The sequence below is a fragment of the Eublepharis macularius genome, chromosome 10 (genome assembly GCF_028583425.1).
Source record: "Eublepharis macularius isolate TG4126 chromosome 10, MPM_Emac_v1.0, whole genome shotgun sequence".
In the NCBI taxonomy this organism is placed as follows: domain Eukaryota; kingdom Metazoa; phylum Chordata; class Lepidosauria; order Squamata; family Eublepharidae; genus Eublepharis; species Eublepharis macularius.
Window position 1 is genome coordinate 51263761 of NC_072799.1, and position 24518 is coordinate 51288278.

Consider the following 24518-nt stretch of genomic DNA (forward strand, 5'->3'; position numbering starts at 1 on the left):
TGCTTGCCCTTGATCCCAGCTGGGTGAAGGTGGGGGCAGGCATTGCCACCTGTTTTGTGCCTGATTCCAGCTGGGTGAAGGCGGAGGGTGGGTATTGCCCCCTGCTCCGTGCCTGATCCTAGCTGGCTAAAGGGTGGGCAGGCATTGCCACCTGCTCTGTGCCTGATCTCAGCTGGGTGAAGGCAGGGGGCAGGCATTGCTCCCTCTCTGCTCCTGATCCCAGCTGGGTAAAGGCGGGGGGCAGGCATTACCACCTGCTCCACACCTGATCCCGGCCTGGGCTTCCCGTCATGGGATGCTCTCTGGAGGTCCGGCTGCCACATCTAGGCTTCCCTCCACAGCAGTGCCCTCCGGAGGCGCCCCAAGGTAGGAAGTGAGTTGTCTTGAATATGCTTAGCCTTTTCTATAGTAGGATTGTTCAAAAATCACATTTACATCTACGAGAAACTAAAACTTCTGGCAGTTAGGGCTTTAAAAACATTTCCATCTCTATCTTATTTTTCTATATACATCTTAAAAATTTTATGATTACCAAGGGTATACAGGTGAGTCTTTTTGTCAGTATAAAATTTTTTAAGGTCTACGTCAGGACGCTTGGCATGTTTTTCCTCATAGTCTCCTGTTTTAGGGTGTTTATGCCTAAAGATGAAATGTAGTTTATAATCTTCTCCACATTTATCTGGTCCAAACATAATTGTGTATGCTGTTTTGTCGAAAAAGTATTCCTGTAGAATAAAAGCAAGTGATTAAACTTAACCAGCAGGGATATATGTTTTTCAAAAACGTTGCTTACTTTGGCACTACTTTGGTGCAATCGCCAATGGAACCTTTAAATGTGCTTAGATATCAAAATGCTTTTAAATGTCAAATACATTTTTAAAATTATTTTTATTCTAATGATGACAATGTCTAACAGTTTATATTATATGGAGGTGCTGTTGAATATTTAGGGTACTTCCAAAGTTCACTTCCATTTACCCCACAAGCTTCTTTGAACATGAAAGTTTCCTGCAGCCACCTCATTTTTTCCATCACTAACCCTGTCACAAGCAAAAGATGGTTTGTAGGAGACCTGCATGAAAATAACTGTATGTGTAGGGGACCAAATGGAATAAGCTCTAAAGCTAGCCATCCCACAAACCAGATTAATGTACCGTGAACATTTACAAAATTCTAAGAAATTCCAATTCACTTTTTCACTTGTTCCAAGTTATTCAAATAACCCTAATCCTGACTCTATTTGTCTGATCATGAAAACACATTATGAGCTGAAGTGAACTTAACATTTTCATATATTATCTTTTTAAAGAAGACAATGTTTTAGTGTTTACCAACTAAATAATTTCTAGTTCTACTTCTAGAACAAAGCTCAAATGCAGACAGGTGGCACAGATTTAAGGAATATTTTTAATTACAATTATTCATCCACTAGTGCCCTATGCTATTCTGCACCACAGGGCCTACAACAATACTAGACACATTACATATAGAATCTGAAATACGTTTGTGTCAGATCATGACAGTATGATTGGGTCCACTATATTTTGGGAATATTTGGGAATGCCTGTTCCCATACAAACCCTCACATCCCATCAGATGCATCACGCTGGACCAGGTGTGAACTGCTATTTTATTATGTATGTTCCTTGGACATATTGCAGAACCACAGCAGGTCACATACCCCAAAAGCTCTGGGGGTTAGTGTCCCCCAGACTGAACTATTTCTAATCCCCCCCCCCCACACACACACACACCCTGAAGTGTAACATACCAGATTCAAGTCATCGCTTTTGGAAAGAAGTTTAACATATGCACCACCGCAATCAATGCCATCTTGAAAATTTACTTCATACCTGCACAATAAAAGGCACAGATATTCTTCTGGAGAACAGTAGTGATTAAATATTCACTTGTCCACTGTATGTAACTCTTCCCCATTTTGTTCCCATGTCTGACCTTAAAGATTATTTCTTTATTTTGTTTTTAAATGGTATTATAATAATTAAACACTAAAGCACGACACATGCAACTTTGTGTTTTCACAATGCAGAATCCTAAAGAAACAGCAAGTTTGGAAAGCCATTTTAAATACTACATCAATGTATGAAAATATACTTACTGAATTATCAGTGGCTTACTATCAAAAATAAATGGTTGTGTTAACATAGCTGATATTGCATGATGCTTTGCTACTGATTTTAATACTAATCCTCTGTCACCAGGCACCATATTCTCCTTTAGTGGTTCTATTTCCCATCTTCCTAAAACAGAAATAGGAAGACAAGTATAACAAGACTAATGCAAGAAAAGAAAGAAGTTATGATGCAGTAAGGAACGTGTTTTGTCCAATCACTTCCAGGGGGTTTACAAAATGGTTAAATCTCTAGATTTTCCAGCAAGCAACTGCCCAGCTCACACACACACAAACTGTCCTGGGCAACAGCAAAATCCTTTAAAAATTAAGCAAGTCCTCCAAAATCAAACCTCTTTTACTACAAACAGAATTTATCTAAGTAGCAAATAATTCTCAATGTACAAGAAAACTGTGATTAAAGCCACTCCCCAGGAAAGGCTTCTGAGGAGGAGGGATCATTGCACATATCGATAAACCATTCTAACAAGCTTCTACTGCTGGCTGATTGCTCCAAGTAATAGAATACTCAATCCTGACTTCTGTAGCCTTGTGAAACTTTCATTAAGCTTATGCTAATCAAAGCAAAACACGGTCCTTCCTATATGCATTACTTTTCTTTTCAATTCAAATTCTGCTTTACTATAGGAAGAAGCTATATATTAATACTTATTGAGATTACTGTAGAATTATTGAAGATGTACATGCTAAATTCTCATACAGTTCACAAAATTTAGCTTAGAGTAACCATGCAATTTGTTTGTGCTGCTGCACAAAACATGCCTAATATTTTTGAGAGCAGAGGGCAACGGTGGCAAGAAAATGATTACTCTATTCCTTTAATTTGATAATACATACCTCAAAAGATTTTATATATAGTCTGACAGCAAGGTCCAGGAGCTCAACAGGTTTGATAGGGTTCTTAGTCTCTACAGATCTTAAATTGCTGGTAGGGGAGGATGGCTGGAAACATTTTTGGGCTTCTATTACTTCTATTTAGCCAGAGGATGAGCCTTAGGGCCCAAGGCTTGCAGACTGTGACCATGAGTGAGCCAGCTTAATCTTGCTTATTCTCTGCTAGCTTTAAAAGCCAGGAAAGGGATAAATGGCTGCTTTCCCCTTCTTCCCACCCTTCCCCCTTTTTTAAAGCCAGGAATGATTTGTAAAATTGCTGTGTTGAAATATTATTCCGTATTCCGTCCTGGCTTTAAAAGGCAGGGAAGGATTAAATAACTTTGTCAGGCCCTGCCTGGCCCGCCCGCTGCTTTGCCGTGCTGCCCAGCCTGGCCACCAAAGGGGTGGGGCTCCCCTGGTCTCAGAGTTGTAGTAGGGGAGGGAATTAAGTCACTGTATTCCTCCTCCTACCCAGTTGTATGTGCCTCCCTTGCACTTAGGGTCACGTCAACTCACTCATCCCCGGCTTCCCTGGGATCAGCCCCTTTATATCCCTTTCAAGACCTCCCCTTTCCCTCTCTCTCCAATACCCATCCTGGTTTAATTGGCTGTCAGCCCACCCCTGTATGCTGGTAGGCCTGTCACTCCTCCCTGCCCAATGGCCCCCTCCTGCACTGCCCTCCTCCCTCTCCTGTGTCTGCCCCGTTGTCCAGAGGGTGGGGGCCTATGACTCCACCCTCAGACCTTGCTCCCTCCCCCGGATGCTGACCCAGGCGTGCCCAACCAGCCCCAGAGCTTGCTGCAGTCTCCAGCGGCCATGAGCTGGGGCCAGAAGCTTCTCACGGTGGTGGGTGTCTCTCCCTTGCCGGCCTGGCCTGGCCTGCCCTTGTGGGCTCTGGGCTGGTGAAGGCTCCTATGGTGGCAGCAGCAGCTGCTGAGGCGGCGTCTGCTCCCTTGCTGCCTCTGCCTCCTCCAGCTGGCTGTGGGCCGCCCTCTTGGGCATGGGCGGTTGTTCCTCCTTCATTCACCACCCCAGCGCCCACGGGGACATCACTCCTGCCGCTTGGCCCCTGCGGCAGGCCCCCAGGCTGGTCAGCCTCACTGGAGATGCTGGTGAGTGCTCGAGAGCGGTGGCCGCGGGGAGGGGGAGGGTCCCGGCCAAGTCCGCTGCGAGTCTCTGTGTTGGACAGGCTGCTTCCCCCTTCCTCCCTCAGTGGTATGAGCACACACTTTTACTTTTTTTTTCAAGGCTAAGAAAGTGTTGTAACGTTACTCCTAATTTCTACTGGCTTTAAAAGCCAGGTAAGGGTTGAATGGCTGCTTTTCTCCCTTGGAATGTTGTAGAATGGTCCTCTTCTGAAGGCTTGTCTAGATGAGCTCCAATTTGATTTTCTGTTGTCCTTGTTGAATCTTGGTAACACTCTTTGGGAATGAAAGGAGTAATTCCCAAAAGATCTCTTGATAGCATGCTTGAGTGTCTTGGGTGTTGCTTTTTTCTTATCTCTGGTTTCGACAAGCATCTTATCGAGAGTGTCCTCAAACAGTCTGTTGCCTTGAAATGGGTAAGCTGTTGACTACTGACTTGGAATGGATGTCAGCTTGCCAGGGCCAGAGCCATAAAGTTCTTTTGGCAGCGGCTGCAGATGCCATAGCTTTGGAGGAGACGACTAGGGAATCTAAACATTACGTCTGCTATGAATAAGTTGGCTTTGAGGACTCTGTTGGCTCCCTCCAGTACATCTGCTGGTTGGGATAAGCTGAAGAAGTTTTCTAGACCAGACAACAGCTGCTCTTGATACTATTGAGGCTATGGCAGAGACTTTGATGGCCACTGAAGTGAATTCATGAGCTTTTCTTAGGGTGAAGTCCGCTCTTTTGTCCAGGTTATCCCAGATCATGCCCTCACCATCTTCTGACAGTAGTCCAGATGACTGTAATGCTGTTTCTGGAGCATCCACTATGGGCAACCTCAAAAAACTGATTAGTAAACTATGGTAAGGTATAGAGTTTCTTAATAAAAGTTGGAAATTGCTTGTTGGCCATAGATTTTGTCCATTCAGCCTTTAATTGCTTCTCAAAAAATTCAGGGAAGGAGAAGACTATCTCTGCTATACTCAACCTAGGAAAGAATTGTTTTGTTCCCCCTGGCGTGCCCCTGGGTTCCAAGGTGGATGGACCTATTTCTTCTCCTGATCAAGTCTCTTGTAGTTCCAGGGCTGCCATGGTCTTGGATAGGAGATATTGGTAGCCCTATGATTTAAAGAATCTTATAGATTGTACTGGAATTTCTATATCATCCTCTTCCTCGTCTGAAAGGAACTCCCCTTCTTCCCTTTCACTGTCTGCATACATTTCTGGTTCCCATTGAGAATTACCTCTTTTTCTGGTATACATTTCCTTTCTAGCTCCCTCAATGGGCCAGCTAGGTTTCCATTTGTAAGAAACTGCTCCTTCCTCTTCCCTCAACTCTCTGGTAAAAATCTGCAATCTCTTCCCTCATAATTTGTCTTATTAAGTTTAGGAAATCCGGAGATAATAGTCAGTCAGTGTTTATTACGGTTATTGACCAGCATAACTTAGAATCAAACAATTTGGTTACCGTTGTTGTGGGTTTTCCGGGCTGTATTGCCGTGGTCTTGGCATTGTAGTTCCTGACGTTTCGCCAGCAGCTGTGGCTGGCATCTTCAGAGGTGTAGCACCAAAAGACAGAGATCTCTCAGTGTCACAGTGTGGAAAAGATGTAGGTCATTTGTATCTACTCAGGAGGGGTGGGGTTGAGCTGAGTCATCCTGTAAGAGTTTCCAAGGGTGTGGAATGCTAATGGCGGGAGGCTTCACTGTATCCTGAGGAGGTTCTTTTGCATATGGATTGGTACTTGATGTGCTAATCTTCTCTGCAGGGCTATTGTCGGGGATAGAATGTTTTGTTAGCCTGGTGTTTTTCAGAACTGGAAACCATGCTCTGTTCATTCTTAAGGTTTCTTCTTTCCTGTTGAAGTTTTGCTTATGCTTGTGAATTTCAATGGCTTCCCTGTGCAGTCTGACAAAGTAGTTGGAAGTGTTGTCCAGTATTTTGGTGTCCTGGAATAAGATACTGTGCCCTGTTTGAGTTAGGCTATGTTCAGCCACTGCTGATTTTTCAGGTTGTCCAAGTCTGCAGTGTCTTTCATGTTCTTTTATTCTTGTCTGGATGCTACGCTTTGTGGTCCCGATGTAAACTTGTCCACAGCTGCAGGGTATACGGTATACTCCTGCAGAGGTGAGGGGGTCTCTACTGTCTTTTGCTGATCGTAGCATCTGTTGTATTTTTCGGGTGGGTCTGAATACTGCTTGAAGGTTATGCTTTTTCATAACGTCTACATAACGTCAGGAACTACAATGCCAAGACCACGGCAATACAGCCCGGAAAACCCACAACAACCATCGTTCTCTGGCCGTGAAAGCCTTCGACAATACATCAATTTGGTTACCATCAATCATTAAAAACAGCCACCAACAGGTTGGACTAGAGAAAATAAATGACCTATAAACAGGGTAGATCTGATTTAAATCAAACTGATTTAAATCACGATTTAAATCACTAGTCAGTAAGGCTTGATTTAAATCATAGTTTTCTACATAAAGACTAATTCTTGCTGGTATAACTTTAATATGCAAGTAGATGAAGATTGTTCACAAACTGTCATCAGAATAGGCCAGTTCTTGATATACTGCTCAAAACAGTCCACCACAGAGTTCCATCTAACATCTTATGGGAGCGTTAGCTTGGTTCCACCCATCCTTTTCAGAGCTGCTGCAGCAAAATGATTGTTACGGAAGTATTTAGCAATTTCAACAACATTAGTCTTTATTTCTGGTACACTTAAGTCTTTGGCTAAGAGGTGCAGCAAATGAGCACTGCAACCATATGTCATTAGCTTTGTATTCCCTTCCTGCTCTTCTAAATTTCTTCTCATCTTGGATATATTTGCAGCACTGTCTTTAAGGTCTTTTTCTCAACTCTGTTTATGTTATAACATTTTTGCTGTGAAGAAGAGGCATGTGATCTCTGCTGAGCTGACACAAATTCAGTTTTGAGAACTGCAAAACCAAGCATCTGTGATAATATCTTGTAGGCAGAGAAACTGCCCAATAATCTTACAAAAACCTCTGGAAGAGCATGACATTGTGAATGGATTAATGGAATTTATTTACCAAAAAAATTAAACATATACAGGCTTATTCTACATGATTAAATTTCATGATGGAATAACCTTGGATGGTAATATATTTTCCTCAAAAAGCATTTTATTTAAAAAAATCCGATTTAAATCAAAAAAACCCAATTTAAATTAAAAAAATCTGATTTTTTTTATTTTATTTTTTTAAATCATTGATTTTTATCCACCCTGCCTATAAATGAATTTAAACAGATAGGTATATCAACATATTCAGTAAAAAATTTAAAATTGTACCCAGTAATTTGTATCCCCCATCAATGGTGGCTTGAAATAAGTTAGCCACTTGTCCCTATTATATCTCGGGTATTCTATCAGGCTTTGCAAACAGCTGCACAAAATTTTGCAATTGCTGTTGTTAGCTGTTCTTTCTCGCCCGTAAGCAGCATTTCCACCTGAGCTTTGCTTGAGCAGCCTGGCACGTTTTCGAGAAAGGGGGCTATATACTTCAGACGGATTTTTTGGTGGCGAGGGCAGTGGAATAAAATGGGCTCTGTTGTTTCCACTACTCCTCTTCCACAAGGGCATAGTCTCTTTTCCCACATAATCTTCTTGTAATGCCCTTGTACTTCCCACTGAGGGAAGAGCTTGCCATCTGGCAAGAGCGAAAGCTCTACACTGTTCGGAGATCTCCAGTTGCGATATTCAGCTGGGGCGACAGTATATTTAGTTCATACTGGAGCTAGAAAAGTTGGTGAACGCCTTACATCTCTTTGTTGTTTGGTGCCAAGTATCCTTTGTTTTACTTGCATCTTTGCTTGGTCATACCCCATGTTTAAAATCACTTGTGGAGACAAGCCCAGAATGGCCAACTTGTCATTGACGGACTTTTCCCATGAGGATTTGAATCTGGAGAATAATATCATGGTTCTGATTCCAACACATTACTCAGGAGTAAACCTTCATTGTCAGTGCTGGCCCCTGGGGCCATTGCAGATCTGCAAAATAGCTTGACTGGCTCTCACTGGGTCCTACGTTCATTGGTTGGCTTATGGATGCAGAGAAACCCACTCTGCAGCCACCTCCCAGTTGGTTGGTAACGTTGCCCGAGTTAGCGGGGTCAGAAATGGCTGCCACGGTTTCCTTAGGTAAAAAGGAATGGCGCCTCTTTTTGGTGTGCTTTTGAGCCTCTGATCTTTTCTGCTGGGAACTGCAGCCACTTCAGTCTCTGAGTGATTTGTGCCAATTACATCAGTGTTGCTACTGGGAATGGCAGCGAGGGGGGCTTCCAGCTCTCCTTTGGAGAGAAAGCTATTGCTGCCCTCATGGTTTTCCATTTTAGAGTGGTTGAGAAATGTGCTCTGTAATGCTGTTAGATCTGGAGAAACTGGCCACCAAGGCTGATATTTTCTCCAGTCTGAAGAAGTCTTCCTCTGAAGTTTCTTCGTGTAGATACACAGAACACAGTAGGATAGTGAAAAATATTAGAAGGAATTGAAGAAAAGGCACAAGAATAAGAATCTAAAGGTAGAAGTAGGTTGAAAGGAAGGAATGGAAAACGAATAGATTAAACAGCGCCTATTGTAAACTGCTCTCCCATTTGAGGCAGGAAAAGAACTGAGGAGATGGATGACTCCCACCAAGGAGTCAGAAAGTGGGACGACTTTGTTCCTGCCTCCCTGAACAGTGGGTGCGAATCACCCACCAAGATGTCCTCCACCTCAAAGGGAGAAAAGTGGGATACAAACCTCTAAATAAATGAGCAAACATAACTAAGCAACCTGTCTCTTAACTTCAAGTTCTCTTGCTAGAAAATAAAGTTGATGACTTACCATCGTATTTAGCAATATCGTCATCTGTATCCTCTTTTTTAGTTTGAGATAAAACCCATCTGTCAAGATAATTTAAATGTTTCAGACAGACACCATGTAAATGTATTGGAAAAAACCATTATCCTCGAAAAAATTATCATCCTGAAATCAACTATTAAACTGAAAATAGTAATTTACAAACATTTTACTACAATTATAAAATAAAACAAAGATTTAAGTAGGAAACATCAGATTCTTCCAAGCAATAGATTAAATCAGATATTAATTCTACTAGCGGATAATAAATTTACTGTCCAAACAGAACAAAAACAGTTTAAATCAAAATTGTCAAAAATGCACTCAGGACTGTATATTACATCTGTATTTCTCCAATCAACAGATGTTATGTCTTCTGTTAATGTACAGCTATATGTTCTTGTTGCTATTGCTGCTGGTAAAGTGCTTGAGCTGTTGCTACCATGCAAAAAAGTTGCTCCTCAGGGCATTGCTTCCTCTCTGGAACCTGAACCTGGGCAATAAGTTACTGGAGGAGAGGGACCTCTAAACAATTAAATTGTGGAGGTGTCTGGGCAATATGATCAGGTTGTCCATATTCTCTCCCCTCTGTGTTTGCCTGTTATAACATATAACAACAACATTCGATTTATATTATCACCCTTCAGGACAACTTAACACCCACTCAGAGCAGTTTACAAAGTATGTTATTATTATCCCCATAACAATCACCCTGCGTGGTGGGTGGGGCTGAGAGAGCTCTGGAACAGCTGTGACTGACCCAAGGTCACCCAGCTGGCTTCAAACAGAGGAGTGGGGAATCAAACTCAGTTCTCCACATTAGAGTCCTGCTGCTCTTAACCACTACACCAAACTGTCAGAGAGGATTCTAAACCCCCTATGTGGTGATTCCAGAAGTTTGGCAGTTCCAGGGTTCCAACTGGGCAAGCCAGAGTCTTCCATATACTGGAGACTATGTTGCCTTTGTTCCTTCCTGTTGTTTGGGTAGGGACAGAGCAGCCCTATATTTATGATTGGTGGGTGTGGTGGTGTCACTATGGTTTCCATTGCAGTAACTATATGCTGTGAGTTCTGAGTTGGGTTGTTTTTTGACATTTTTTTCCTTGGCTAAGAGAACATAAAATATTGACTAATTATGCCAGTGCCATGCTGGCGTTAGCACTGCACTAGAAGGTTGATTGAGTGATTGATTGATTGATTTTTAGCCTGCCCTCCCCACAAGCAGGCTCAGGGTGAGTTACAATCATAAATTACAATAAATAAAACCAATAAAATACATCTCAGTACCAACATGGATTTCAGCATTCCAGATGGTGCACCCTTCCCCCTGTCCCTGCCCACCCATACACAAGGGAAGAAAAGGGTGGAGGTGTGGGTTGGTGAAACTCTAACTCCTTAAGCATGGGGAGGCAGATGGACCATATGCTCCCCCCCCCTGCACTGGCAGGAGGCCGGTAGAGAGGCTAATTAGATGGATCCAGTGCTGGCCTCAACCATATGCCTGGCGGAACATCTCCATCTTACAGGCCCGCTAAAAAGATACAAGATCTTGGCAGGCCCGAGTATCTTCCGAGGTTTATTATAGGTTTGTTCCAAGCTATGGAGGCCACTTAATATAGTGCCATGGAGCATATCCAAGTATTTTAATCTGAATATTATCTTACTTGTGTTATCCATTTTGCAGCCTTTGTTTACCTTACAAAACTAGACATAATATATTTTGTGACACCCACTGACAGGAAGCTATAACAACAACATTGACAACAAGATAAATGCCCCTCGGTTACTAATGGCACAAAAGTTACTTTGTAAAACACAAAGCTATTCTACCAAGTAATCTTACTAACCCTAAAACATTTGCCTGATAATGAATTAGTATTTTTTTATTAAATGATATCTGTAACATAATATTTCATTACTGTAATTGTTTATTATTTAATATTTACTATATTTTATAGTCTGTCCTTCTCACTGACACTCAAAAGTGGACTAAAGAGTTTACTTAATACAATCAATATGAAGAGACATCTAATAAGGCAATGTACTAGGATTAGGATTACAGATATCTAAATATGCATAGTATGTTAGATAAAATATAGTGTGTGGATCTGATGGGGAAAAGAAGTTTTACATTTATAGAAAAAATGCAGCAAAAGGATAATAACTGATATTACATCCTATACACAGTGGTATAACCCTTACTTCAAAGAAGTTTGTGACTAATACTATATAACAAGTAAATGGTCTAGAGAAAACTAATTTACTGATTGCATTTTTATAAGGCAGTCATATACACTGTAAATTTTACTAATTTCATTATCTTCCAGACTTCGTTAGCTGTTCATTTTTAGGTGTCTCAGTCCTTGATTCTAAGTGTTTGGCACACCCAAAACTAACTGCATTCTCAGATGTTCAATTTAGGCTCTTAATGTTCTTCAGACATTTCATTTTTTTTTATTTACAAAATTTTTACTCTGCCCTTTACTTTCTGCCCTTACAGGGCCACCAAAGCAGCTAGCAAATTTAAAACACACAAATTAAAATATCATCTTAACCATTAAAACCAACACATAAATACATCATTAAAACAACTTAAAACTAGAATTTAAAATAAATACAAAAGATAATAGCAACTGTTAAAACATTGGGGAGAGCGGAGTGATTACCGAGGGAATGCCAAGCAAAACAAAAGTCTTCACCAGCTGGCAGAAGACAGCAACAGAAGGGGACAGGCAAATCTTCCTAGGGGGAGAGTTCCAGAATTTTACAGTCTATGGAGAGTAGACTTCAATGGCCTTAGACTGGAGTAACTCTCCACAGGATTGCACTGTTAGTGTCACTACTGAGTTTTAAACTATTCCAAAGGTATATTACTCATAGTTCAAGTATTATAAGAATAATCTTGGGGATTTTTTTCAAACTCTGAATCATGACATATACCTGTCACTATAAAGGAAAAACTAAGACTTCCTTTTAAAAAAAATTACTGGGTCTTCCATGAGGTTTAACTGTGTATCCATTTTAATGCAATTCTTCTTAAGATTTAAATAAGGCATTGGGCTCCCTTGAAGAAAAATATTTCATTCATCAGTGAACATTTCCATAATGGAAAAAGTAACTTATTTACACAAATAATGTCTATTCAAACTATAAACATTCATAGATATAATGCTTCCTGTTAATCTTACCCAGACAGTATTCCATCATCAAAGGTTTCAGTAAAATACACTTCTCCAGTAGGCTTTGGGGTCTTGTATACAACCTAACAAATATTTACAAAAACACATTCAGACAAATTGCCACCTTGTACTGTAACACATTCTAAAGACAAACTGAAATTATGGTAAATTATTTGTGAAGTTTCAATCTGAAGATCGTCTTCAAAGGAATCATCCACTGAAATTATTTTAATTATGTCCGCAGTTCTCAAATGTTAACTGGGAGCCCCCTTGACAGGAAGTGATATTGCACTAGAAACAGTAAGAAACTTTCTTATTGGTTAATACAGTATTGATTAGGGGACAGATGGAAAAGGTCGGGAATGGGTTGTTGGAAAATCTTTCAGAGTTGTTCACAGAAATAGAAAAGGCCAACAACTGTGTAATTGTCATCTCTTGCTCCTGACACACCACTTAGTCACAAGATCTATTCACTCTCCTCAACAGCATAAATGACCTTTCACAATCTACTTTTCTCATCCTCATAGATTCAGCCTACTGATATGCCCTATCAAGACAAACTTCCAGAAGTCAGAAAAATCAAAAAACGTGGTCAGAGTTCTTTAATATGTCATGGAAATACCAAGAAATGCAGCAGCTTTACAGACTCGTTAACGTCAACCTGACAACACAGTACTCCTGTCTTCTGAAACCTGAAGTGTCTAGATGCAGACTGAATCCATTGTAAAGTAAAATAGATTTTAGTGAATGGGAAAACATCAAGATTCAGGTTCAATAGCACCTTAGAGACCAACTAGATTTCCAGGCTGTGAGCTTTCAAGAGTCACAGCTCCCTTCATGAGACACACAGAGAAGGAAAAGGTAGGAGTCTCTACAATCCAGGTAAAGGGTAGTAGTAGTATTGCAAATTAGACTGTCAGGAAGCTAGCTGTAATACATGTTGTAATTAAGTTTATAGAAGATAGGTATGAAGTGCGTAAAATCAGCACCTGTAATGTGAGAAAAATCCCATGTCCTGATTCAACCCTGGGGATTTATTGTTCCAAATTTGAAAATAAACTCAATTTCCGCAATCTCATGTTGTAATTTTCCTTTGAAACAGTTCTCAAGCAGAGAAATGTCAAAGGAAAATTACAATGTGAGACTGCTGCAATCGAGTTTATTTGGAACAACGGATCCTCCAGGGTTGAATTGGGACATAGGATTTTTTCCATCATAAATGCAGTACTACATGTATGGGATCAAGTTAAAAACAAACTGTCCCCAAGATTCTCTATTCTAGCATCTGTCATTAGTGACATGATTGATGAAAGGACCCTGGAATTTCCACTTTTGAGAAGGTGGGAATTTTCGGGATTTAGTGATTATAGAAATCTGATAATTGATAACCAAGTGATCCTGTACAATGATATTAAAGATATTCAAGTTCCTAGCATTTCAGTATTTGAATATTTCCAAGTTAGAAGGTACCTATGCAAATTGATACAAAAAAGAGCTATTTTAAGGCTCATAACAGAGTTTGAAGAATTGCTTTTAGCAGATGATAAAGGTATTATTTTTAGTACATACTCTTATTTATTGAAAATTATGCTCAAAATTGATCAAACCTTTTGCTGTGACAAACATATAGAAAAAACTTTAGATGATTCAGCATAGAAATTTATTTTCACTTATGGTATTTCCTTCACAATTCAATCGTATTTCTATGTAACCATGTACTGCTGTTCCTTTGCTAATTTAATCCTATGCTTCCTTGTAGTCTTTTACTCTCTCTTCCAATAAACTGTTTAGTTTGAATTAAAGCTATGGAGTCTGTCTTCCTTATTAGTCCAGAATTTGACTGAGGCAAATTTCAGTCCCTAGGAGAGGCGGGTCCTCAACATCTGATGCTTACCCCAAAGCAAAAACACCCTCAAAATAATCACACATCCATGTCAACTTCACTTATTTTGCCAGACTTAACAGTATTCACAAATTCTGTACACAAGCTGTGAAACATTCCACTACTCTCTTCACCTAGGCAGAAAAGGTTGCTCAACAGGTGAACAGCCAACTAAATGATAATGCACAATCCTACCACCAGCATGTATCATTCCTGGCGAATACTGATGAGCACAATTTCCCAGCTAGAAAAACAAGAATGCAAGAAAAAGCTAGCACTCTCTCTTTCCCTTGCTTTCATTTAATCAAGAAGCTCAACTTATTTTGGTTGCTTTTTTGATTTCCAACAGATATATTTTGATTGCAGAAATATATGGTAGAGTTTAAATAGCAGCTTTATTTATAGAGTTGCTTAGGAAAGCATGTAAACTGTCAGGAATACAATAATAAAGATACTCTGGTATTATCTCACTGGGTGTTACAGCTCTTCTTTATTTATAAAATGTCTCAAAGCAATAGAAAAAAATTAGAGTTACAACAATGCATGCTAATAATTCCTAAAACACATTAAGGTTATGTTATAGACAAGAAGTGTTATGGTGTTTTATAAACTAATCGTTTTATTACAGCATGAGCTTTTATGATAAACTTAAAACATAAGATCTATAAAGTAGAGGAGATCGTAAAAGTTATGTAGATCTAACTTTTGGATTTCTGGAATACTATATTTGCTTTTGAAATTAGTCTTTTGAAAAAAGATGTCAACACTGAGTAACTCATTTGGGATTACACAATAATGAGTGTAATCAAATGACTCAGTGGGTCACTTGAAAAAGGCCTAAATATGAATCATAATTCATATTTAGGCCCTTTTCAAAAGACCCAATGAGATTTTAGATTTGCAAATTTTATTCTTGATCAAGTTGTTGAGTCTTAAAAGTGTAATGAACCAGGGCTTTGGGTGGGCAGTGAGCCAGAAATACAGCTTCACATGAAAAGGAAGTCTGAAGAAAGCCAGGAATTTTCTGCTGTCGCGATGGCATGGCACTACCAGACATCATCACTGCATTAAACATATAGGATTATGCCAGTCACAAGGAGTTAAAATAATGCATTCCAGCAACCTCTGCTTACATAGTAAAATAAATGATATAACAGAAGACACGGCTTCTTTACAAGGGTGGGTATACTTTTGATTGTTTGAGATAGACTCATCACTTTTGTCAGAAAGCCGTAACCATGTAATGTGCGGAAGTCATTTTAAGACTTACACCAATACTGCTTTGCAGTTACTTAAAAAAATAATAGAAGTGAAATGCACAGGGGCATTTCTTGTCACTATGCTATTAAAACTGTCTCTAAAATCCAGATGCTTGAAAAATTTAAATAGACAGTTTTACAGATCTCAAATTCACAGAACAGGTGGAATGATTTTTGAGAATCTGACTGTACCATTAAACTAAATTAGTTACATACATTCATGGTCAAATCTCTGTGCAACTTCTTATAATGTGGCATATAGAAGGTATGGCCTCACCTCCAGAGATGATCCGCCTTTATCGACATTAGCATCTTCTGAATTCTTGTCAAAATCTTCCACCTCAACTTCTGAACCTTGAGATTCTGCACTTACTGCATTGAACAACAAGACACTAAAGCACAGCCAATCCCACTGGAATTGCATACTGGTTACCTATAAAATAAGATTATTCCAGAGACATGGTGTCATTATTCTGGTGACTATCCACTGCTCTGATACAGACAGAAAGTATTCATGTGTGTGCTTGTGGTGATACAAAAGGGGGAAAAATAAAAACCTACAACCAACCATAAAATCAGAAAACAAAGAAAAATGCTGAAGGGGGGGGAACCTTCAGGTACATTTTTATTCTTATAAACAAAGACCTCTCAATACACCATAAATATCTAAATAACATTTAATATATATACAAATATTAAGCAAAATATCTCAAAATATTCATAACATACATAAAACCTACCTAATTTCAAGCATAAATCAGAAGACCAAACACATGTTGACATTAAAGTTTCATCAGTGAGTTATTAGATCATGACTAGCCTGTATTCCATTAGAAGCAAACCTGCAATAACCTAAAAATATAAAACAATTAAAATCTAGATTTAAAAAAATTCTCTAGACCTAAAACTTTTTTAGGTTTGTATTTTTTATTGGCCACTACTTATTCTGATTTATAATCAAGTGCCTGAAATGTGGAGAATTTTACATATGTTATGACTACTTTGAAATATTTTTGGTTTATTTTTATACAGAAATATGATATTTTGTTTAGATTTTTAACAGTTTAAGATTTGATCTGCCATGGTACATGTACTGATACATATATGCAGCAATAAAAACATGGTTAGGGTGGCATCTTCTCAAAATACAGTCACAATGTCCACACTGCCCTTTTCTCTCAGAACAGAAACTATCAAATATGAAAGCTGCAAATTCTTATCTTTACAAAATAGTAAAAATATTTTATGGTAGGCATCCTGCCCAAACAAATCAGATTACAGAAAAAAAGACATAATTCATGGCTTTACAGCACCACAGCATCTGTTTTCTTCTCCAGGTAACATCTTCTAACTTCTCTATACTTATTCTTCTTTAATCCAAAATCAAATTTGCGAAGTATTGTCTTAGAACTAACTTTAGCAAAAAGAATTGATAACTACTTCCTGTGTCAATGACGACTAGAAATTGCATTTTTTGTGAACAGATCTCACCCTTTATTTACCAAGTCAAAGACACTTCACATTCTAAGTACCAATTTCACTGCTGTTTCTGACATGACTGGAAGGGCAACCTCTCCCTGCGTGTTCCCATGGGGCACTTTCATTCTTACAAGTCACACCTATTGTCAGTACCTCCCTCATTTAAAGCACTGGCAACAGTGGCTGCCCATGTATCTAGAAAACAGCAGGGTTGTTCCTATCCTCCTAAGTTTTCTATCAGGCTGCAAAACAGCCATCCTGGAGAGCTCTTAGAGTAGCATGGGCAAAGAGGGAAATAACCTGACAGCAGAGCATAAGGTGCTTTAGATTGGTTTTTCATATTTTATATCTGTTTTAATGTACATTTTATCATTTTTTTAAATACCAGGTTACTCATCTTGGGTGCTGAGATGCTCAGGAGAAAGATGAGCATATTAATATTTTTAAGATATCACACATTCAAAGGATCTCAGGATGGCATTACACTGTTATCCCCTCCTCCACTGTATCTTGAAAAAGTCCTGTGATGTAGCTTGGAGACCCCAAGGTACCCAGCAAACTTCACAGCAGAGTGGGGGAAGTGAATGTGAATCTCCCTGATCCTAGTCTAACATCAATCTTTACACAATGGCACTTTTATCTTTAGACTGAGACTACTAGGTATGCATTAAGGCCTCACAATGCCATTCTTCATATTCAGCAAGCTAACAAGATAACTGGAAAACTGAGGTTTGACTTTTTAGGTACCACTTTGAGAAAGAGGGGTGTGTATTCATCCTATCCCCCAAGTTTAAGCGACACAAGTATGATATGTAGCAGATATGGAAGCTAAACCCTCCAGGAGCACAATTAAAAAGCAAACACAGGTATCCAAGTTCAAAAGAGAAGGACTAGAGATGTAAAATTCCAGAAATTTTGAAGCCATCGGGAAAAACTTTTCTTCCTCAGAAAAAAATGTAGAAATTTTGGGAAACCTGAAATATATGCAATGTTTTCTCTCTTAACAAACCTAAATGTATTTTACTATCTTGAACAGCATAAAATAAACAATTTATAATTGGTATATGAAACTGTGACATATTTATGGGATTTATAGGTACAAATGCTTTAGCTTTCTACAAGAACTTGGGATATACTCAGTACTTGAGAGAGTGCACACATTGCAAACTGCTGCACTTTATGCTAACTTAGCACATGTACCGTAGTTTTTGCTATGTGAGAGTATAAGAAAGCAGTAACTTGAGAGTCCATTTCTTGAACAAAAATAATCTTACACAGTCAAAATAGGACTAGCACCACTTAATGAAACTTTGTAACATCAAAAACATGGAACTCTCCAATATTATCATTTATATTATTATATAATAATTATATCAATATTAATATAAGAGTGAACAAAATTAGCACATTTAAGCAGTTAATGTATCTCTGACCATATACTTACAGTATACACAAGAATCATCATAATGGGTTTACACAATGGGTTTAAACTACAGGAGAGAAAGTACCAACTGGATGTTAGGAAAAACTTCTTCACATTCATAATAATATTTGATTTATATACCACACTTCAGGATTAAGAGTAATTCAGCGGTAGCATTGGCTGCCTAGGGAAGTGGTGAGTTCCCCCTCATTGGCAGTCTTCAAGGAGTGGCTGTATGAATACTTGTCAGGGATGCTTTAGGTTGTTCCTACACAAGGCGGGGGGGGGGGGGTTGGACTAGATGGTCTATAATACCCCTTCAAACTTTATGATTCCATGTAATGCTGTAGACTGTCTTACATATTTTTTCATATTATACATTTTGAGTAACACTATATCATAAAAGAGATGAAAGAGAAAACATTTCATAGGAGTTTCAGAAATTCCTTTAAAAAGACTCCAGAAAAAATATTCTTCCAGGCAGTGTTTCCCAGACCTTCATATCTCTAGAAAAGACACATGCACATATTTTCCATTATTTATCCCATTAACACAGAGTGAAAGAAGTGAAAGTATCAGGCTGCTGCTTTGAGGTATTTGAAAAAGACTAACAGTGAATTACACATACAGCTGATATAGCTTTGTTGTATACAGGCATCTGTACAAAACACAGCATGAAAAACCTTCCAGAAATGGAGCAGATATAACAGAAACATTGTTTAAGCTTTTAAAGATAAGCAGACAGATAGGGTTTTCATGGCTTTGACTCAGGGATGCCAAGGCTGATTTAGAATGTAGTCTCAATTTCTCTTTAAAATTTCATGACTTGCAGAAATTAAAATGACCAACTTTAAAGCATCTGATAAAAATGTTTCCCTACTAGAAGAGATTTTTTTAAACTTCTGGAGTTTTCCCAAGAGTGTCCTAACCAACTAACCAACTAACCAACTAACAAGAAAGAAAGAAAGAAAGAAAGAAAGAAAGAAAGAAAGAAAGAAAGAAAGAAAGAAAGAAAGAAAGAAAGAAAGAAAGAAAGAAAGAAAGAAAGAAAGAAAGAAAGAAAGAAAGAAAGAAAGAAAGACCCTCTGTTCAAGGTCAATTCCCTCATATGTTAGGAAGACAAACTAAATACAGATATTACATATACATACTTAGAACAGCTCAGACGAGACTCCAAATGTTTACAATTTCCTCACAGGATGGAGAAAAACAGATCTGCACCCACCTATTTCACTCTCTGGGTACGCCTGCTGTGCCTCCAAGTCTGCCTGAGGAGGACACTATGTAAGCTTCATAAAATTTTAAATCCAACACAGTAAGTTAAAACGAATTATTTCTTAAATTCTGTGTAGAATGCTAGCCTTAGACTTAACACATTCAACTTATTTATCTAGTACATGTTCATCCCACTTCTCCAAGGTGCTCAGAGAAACATACATAGTTCTTCTCTCCTTCATTTTATCTTCACAGCCACCCTATGAGGTTGTGGAAACAGCCATTCTAAAGTCACCCATGGTATAATGCACATTTGAAGTCATGTAAAAATATAACATTGGAAAATTTTCTGCCCCATATTACTGCTGGCATACAGAATGGGCACAATACTTCTTTTTACCATTTACAGAAATATACACTTAAAAGAGTTCATCTGGACTGCACCACTTCTTAGTCTAGCAGATTGTGATTATCTGAAAACATTTCACCCAAGCCTTTACAATAACTGTGGATGTATGTACAATCATAGGCAAGAGATCCTTCAGTGAAGGAAAGAGGCTCGTCTTCTGTTCTGGGCTATCAAGTGCCCCAAGTCCAGTATCTTCCAAAGCAGTACAGCAGCCGTGGGGCCATTGCTGTCTACTCTAAGCAGCCTGGGATGCAGACAGAGTCTAGGATGCTCCCAGTCTCTGGCCAAATGGGAGAACATTTCCCTTATAAAGGAGAGATCATGGCAAACTTAACAGCACTACTTCTTATAGAGCAATGCTACACAAAGATTTTGCTGTCAAAGGCCACATATTTCAGTGATGGCACTTTTTGTTTTTATATAGGCAATGCATAACTAAAATCAAGCAGCTGAATGTTACAACTAAAATATTGGTAGGTAGCTTTGTTTTCTTTATTCAAACATTAGTTAATCCCAAGCAGACATCACACCAGCAGCCATGTATGCAATTCATGCATATTGTAAATGAACCAGGACGTACTTTAGCAGGGAGAGTACTACAGTAAGATCAGGTGAGAGGGAAGGGAAACCAACAGATCTATTCCATGGGACACAACACTTTGGGAAAGTCTCTTACTCGGGCCCAACTGAAACAAATGGGAGAGGTGCAAGATGTTCACTTCCAATGAGATAGATCAAGCTGGGTAGCCATGTTAGTCTATCGGTAGCAGTAGAAAAGAGCAAGAGTCCAGTAGCACCTATAAGACTAACAAAATTTGAGGTAGGGTATGAGCTTTCGTGAGCCACAGCTCACTTCTTCATCTGATGATTAGGCTGTGATCGCGACTTAGCATAAAGGGCCCATTAGAAATGAATTAAGTGTTCTAAGCCAATCCTGACCTACCACGGCCTTATTAAATGTAAGGAGTTAAGCGAGCCCACCCCGGGAATTTACGTCCAGCCCCTCTTTTTAGAATGAATCCGGTTTCACGGTTGCTTGATGCCCAACAAACAGACAGCAATGAGGTGATTAGCTACAATTAACCACAACTTCGCGCCCGCTTCAGGCAGGTAATTACCGAGTCCGCCGATCGGCCGGCTCCGAAGAAGTTGCAGCCGCCGCCCGGGCGGGCATTCCTGCCCTCTGAGCAGGGAGACTAATTGGTGTTGATCTCTGTGGCTTCCTTCACCCCCCACCGCGCACACACACGAGGGACGGCTCCCCACGGAGGCAGCGCTGCCGCCAGGTAAAGGGGGAGGGGGAGACTCCGCACCGCCCTCTGGCAACCGGGCCCAGCCTAGAACGCTTCGCTCTCGTCTCGCGGCAAGCGCGCGCAGGAGCCTTGGCAGCATCGAACGCTAACGGCAGAGTAACGGCCGTCCATGCCTCAACGTGAGGGGTTTAAAAAAGGCCGAAGAGAGCTGCTCCCGTGCAAGGGGGGGGGGGTCGAGAAGGAGAGCCCTCTTCCCCCTCTTTCCTTAGGCGACCTCCGCGTCCCTTCCCTTCCCTAATCCCCTCCGTCGCCTCACGATCCGGTAACGAGCACATAAATCGAACTCTCCCCCACCCGCCACCGCCTTTACCGTCTCCGAATCACGGCACAGTCAGCACCTCCCCAGCCAAAGCCAGGCTGCTTGCCAGAGCGCATCACCTAAACGACCCGCTGCGCATGCGCTCGTCTTCTTCGAACGGCAGGGCGTCGGAGAGCAGGTGCCTCGGCGCGCGCCGGGCAGCGGTGGCCAATCGCAGCCCGCCGTTGTTTAGGCGAAGGCCAATCGGGGCTAAGAGATTATTCCCATCAGCTAACCCAACCCTGGATGGATCCGCTGCTTCTTGGAGAACGCGGCATGCCTCTCTTCGTCCAATCGGACTCCGCCATTCTTATATTCGTGAAGAGTCTGTACCAATTGACACAGACCAGTCAGAACGCCCCTTGCTGCGCTGGTGTGCACCGAGCACGCTTTATTCTAGCTCTTTATGGAGCGAGGGAGGATGAAGTACGAGTAGTTCTTTCAACTGTAAGATCTTAAGAAGGACATTCCGTTGGATGTGCTTTCTTTCCACGGAGTGGAAAATTTGGTGTCTTACAATGCAGACCCAGAACAGGTCCAGTGGAAAGTAAAAGACCAACTAGATTTTCAAGGCATAAGCTTTTGAGAGAGCTTTACATGGCCCGCCTGGAGAGCAGTATTACTCTGAATGTCGCACAAAATCCTTTTTTTGACATCTTTTTTTTTACTGTCGGTACATCGAGGACATCTTTTTTATTTTCTCACGAGACCTTACTGAGGATTTCGGTAGATGGATGAATTCTGTCAATAGCCGCATACAATATACATATTAATTTTCTAGATGCCGTAGTTTATAAAAAAAAAACAGACAAAACCCTAGGGGTCAGATTATTTAGAAAATCCACGGATAAGAACTCTTTTGTATTCGTCCTTTCATCCGCCACATATAAAGGACAATATACCATACGGACAGTTTTTGCGTGCTAAAAAGAATTCCTCCTCCCAACAGGATTATATGATAGAAAGTTCCTCACTAACTAATTCTTTTCTTAGAAGGGGATATCCAGCGGGTACAATAGAGAGAGACAGATCTTGGGCTAATGCATGTACATGTGCAGATCTCTTTAAGACCAACATTAAACAACAGAATTATAGGATCCATTGAGCGTTGGACTATACCCCATTAGCACGTGCTGCGAGGAACATCATTAAGAGACATTGGTACCTTGTTGATCAAGTGCCAGGCTGTACAGAACTTCCCTTTATAGGATATAGATGCACTCATTGTGTCAGGAACCTCTTAGTCCATTCCATTTTAAAAGACCTAGCATGAAAAGGGATCAACCTGTTGGACATCACCAGTACGGTCATTGCACAGCATGCCCTTTGGCGGCTGTAGGCAAAGAATTTCAACCTTTAGGTTCTAATCACTCCATTCCCCTCCTTAACTTTTCCACTTGCAACATGGCCAAAATTATTTATGTGATTGAATGCACATGCCCTAAATTATACGTTGGTAGTACCACCAGCCAGTGGTTTAGAACACCTATCTAAGATTAGAACTAGACACATTGAGGCACCGTTAGTTGGGCACTTTCAGAAATACGATAGGAATGAAAGGGAGTTGAGGTTTTCTGTTTTAGAAGTATGTAGGAGAGACGGCTCTACCATGTCTCCGTGTCTTCTCCTACAGTGTGAAATGTTTTGGATTTTTGAATTGGGTACTAAAGAACTTCAGTGCTTAATCCAAGAATAGGACTTGTCCTGTTTTTTATGAGAATCTATGCATTTTTTTATTGATCATGTGAGTATGTGACTGGTCCCTTTAAGGATTTGTTAGCTGGTTTTTGTTTCCTTACTTAATGACTGTGATTCATCTTGTTAGTCATGGGCACTATCCGTCGAAGCTTTTGGGAGATGACATCCATGCTGATTACTATCTGATTGAATGTAAGTTACCCTGTGGGACAGTTTATAATTGATTTATTTTTATTTGGCTAAATAAGAATAGAGAGACGTTTTTGTGTACACAATATATTTTATTGTCAGGTAGACTGCAGCCAAAGGATCCCCTGAGGAAGCTCTGTGAAATGGGCCACCCACTAGAAGCCTGTTGGGGCCAACTTCCAGTGTAACAGCTTCTTCCGGACCTGAGGTGACCTACAAAATAAGAACATTATACAATTGTTATCAGGACTCTTTTATATGAAATAATTACCTCAGTTCCAGGTCACAGTGTTGATTAGAGAGGGGCACGAACTGCATTATGAACCTCAAAAACCCATGAAAATGGCAATCGCGCGATCGTGACCCGGTGGTTCATGATTGTCCATGGCCAACAAACCAGCAGTCGGGAGAGGCCTGGTTCGTTGCATTTGGGCGCGGTTTGGGAAGCCAGACACTCAGGCGCCAGCAATCTATTCTTCTGGCAACGGAGCCAGGGGAATGCCTGAACTCTGTCTGCCCTCCTTCTGTCGCCCTGGAAACCCAAATGGAAACCCAGCTTTCCTTGATCAGCAGGGCTTCCTTCCAACCATGGAGCTGCAAAGCAGTTACAAGTTGGGAGAAGACACCCAGGGAAAGGAGGGGGAAGGGGGTGTTCTGTAGCCATGGGCACTCCAATCTCATCCCTGCAAACCCTGATAGGCAGCTCTGACGGCCAAACACAGACCTCCTGTGTTGCTGAATGGGACCCATGCTTATAAATAGCCGTGGTCTCCCAGGCTGGGTTTCACTTTCTGCGAGCAGTGGAGTGGGACAGAGCTCTTGCTTGCCACTTGCTAGCCTTTGGGGAGAGAAACTGACAAAGCGGAACTACAAGTGACAAAAAGCACAGATTGGACACTTGTCAGCTTCTCTCAAGTTTTGATGGGAAATGTAGGCATCCTAGTCTTGCAGCTTGGCTCTCTGACTGCTGTCCAATGGACTTTTCAACTGTCACTTGTCCAACATTCCGCCAAGCTGCCTACATTTCCCATCAAAACTTGAGGGAAGCTGACAAGTGTCCAATCTGTGCCTTTTGTCACTTGTAGTTCCGCTCACAGAGTACAATTGAGCTTGGCTTTGGGGGATAGGGATCTATCTCCTCTGGTT

General features: G+C 40.5%; 1 protein-coding gene across 3 annotated transcripts in view; it reads right to left on the reverse strand.

Moving 5' to 3' along the window:
* Positions 1-15772, reverse strand: part of CLGN (calmegin) — a 34719-nt gene extending 18947 nt beyond the window's left edge. For all 3 annotated transcript variants that reach the window (XM_054989713.1, XM_054989712.1, XM_054989711.1), the window contains exons 1-6: positions 15626-15772; positions 12217-12290; positions 9014-9072; positions 2120-2261; positions 1772-1853; positions 533-725 (exon numbers count right to left, since the gene is read on the reverse strand). In XM_054989713.1, coding sequence (XP_054845688.1) covers positions 533-725; positions 1772-1853; positions 2120-2261; positions 9014-9072; positions 12217-12290; positions 15626-15772 — 697 coding nt within the window. The remainder of the gene's footprint in view (positions 1-532; positions 726-1771; positions 1854-2119; positions 2262-9013; positions 9073-12216; positions 12291-15625) is intronic.
* Between the last annotated feature and the right edge of the window lie 8746 nt (positions 15773-24518).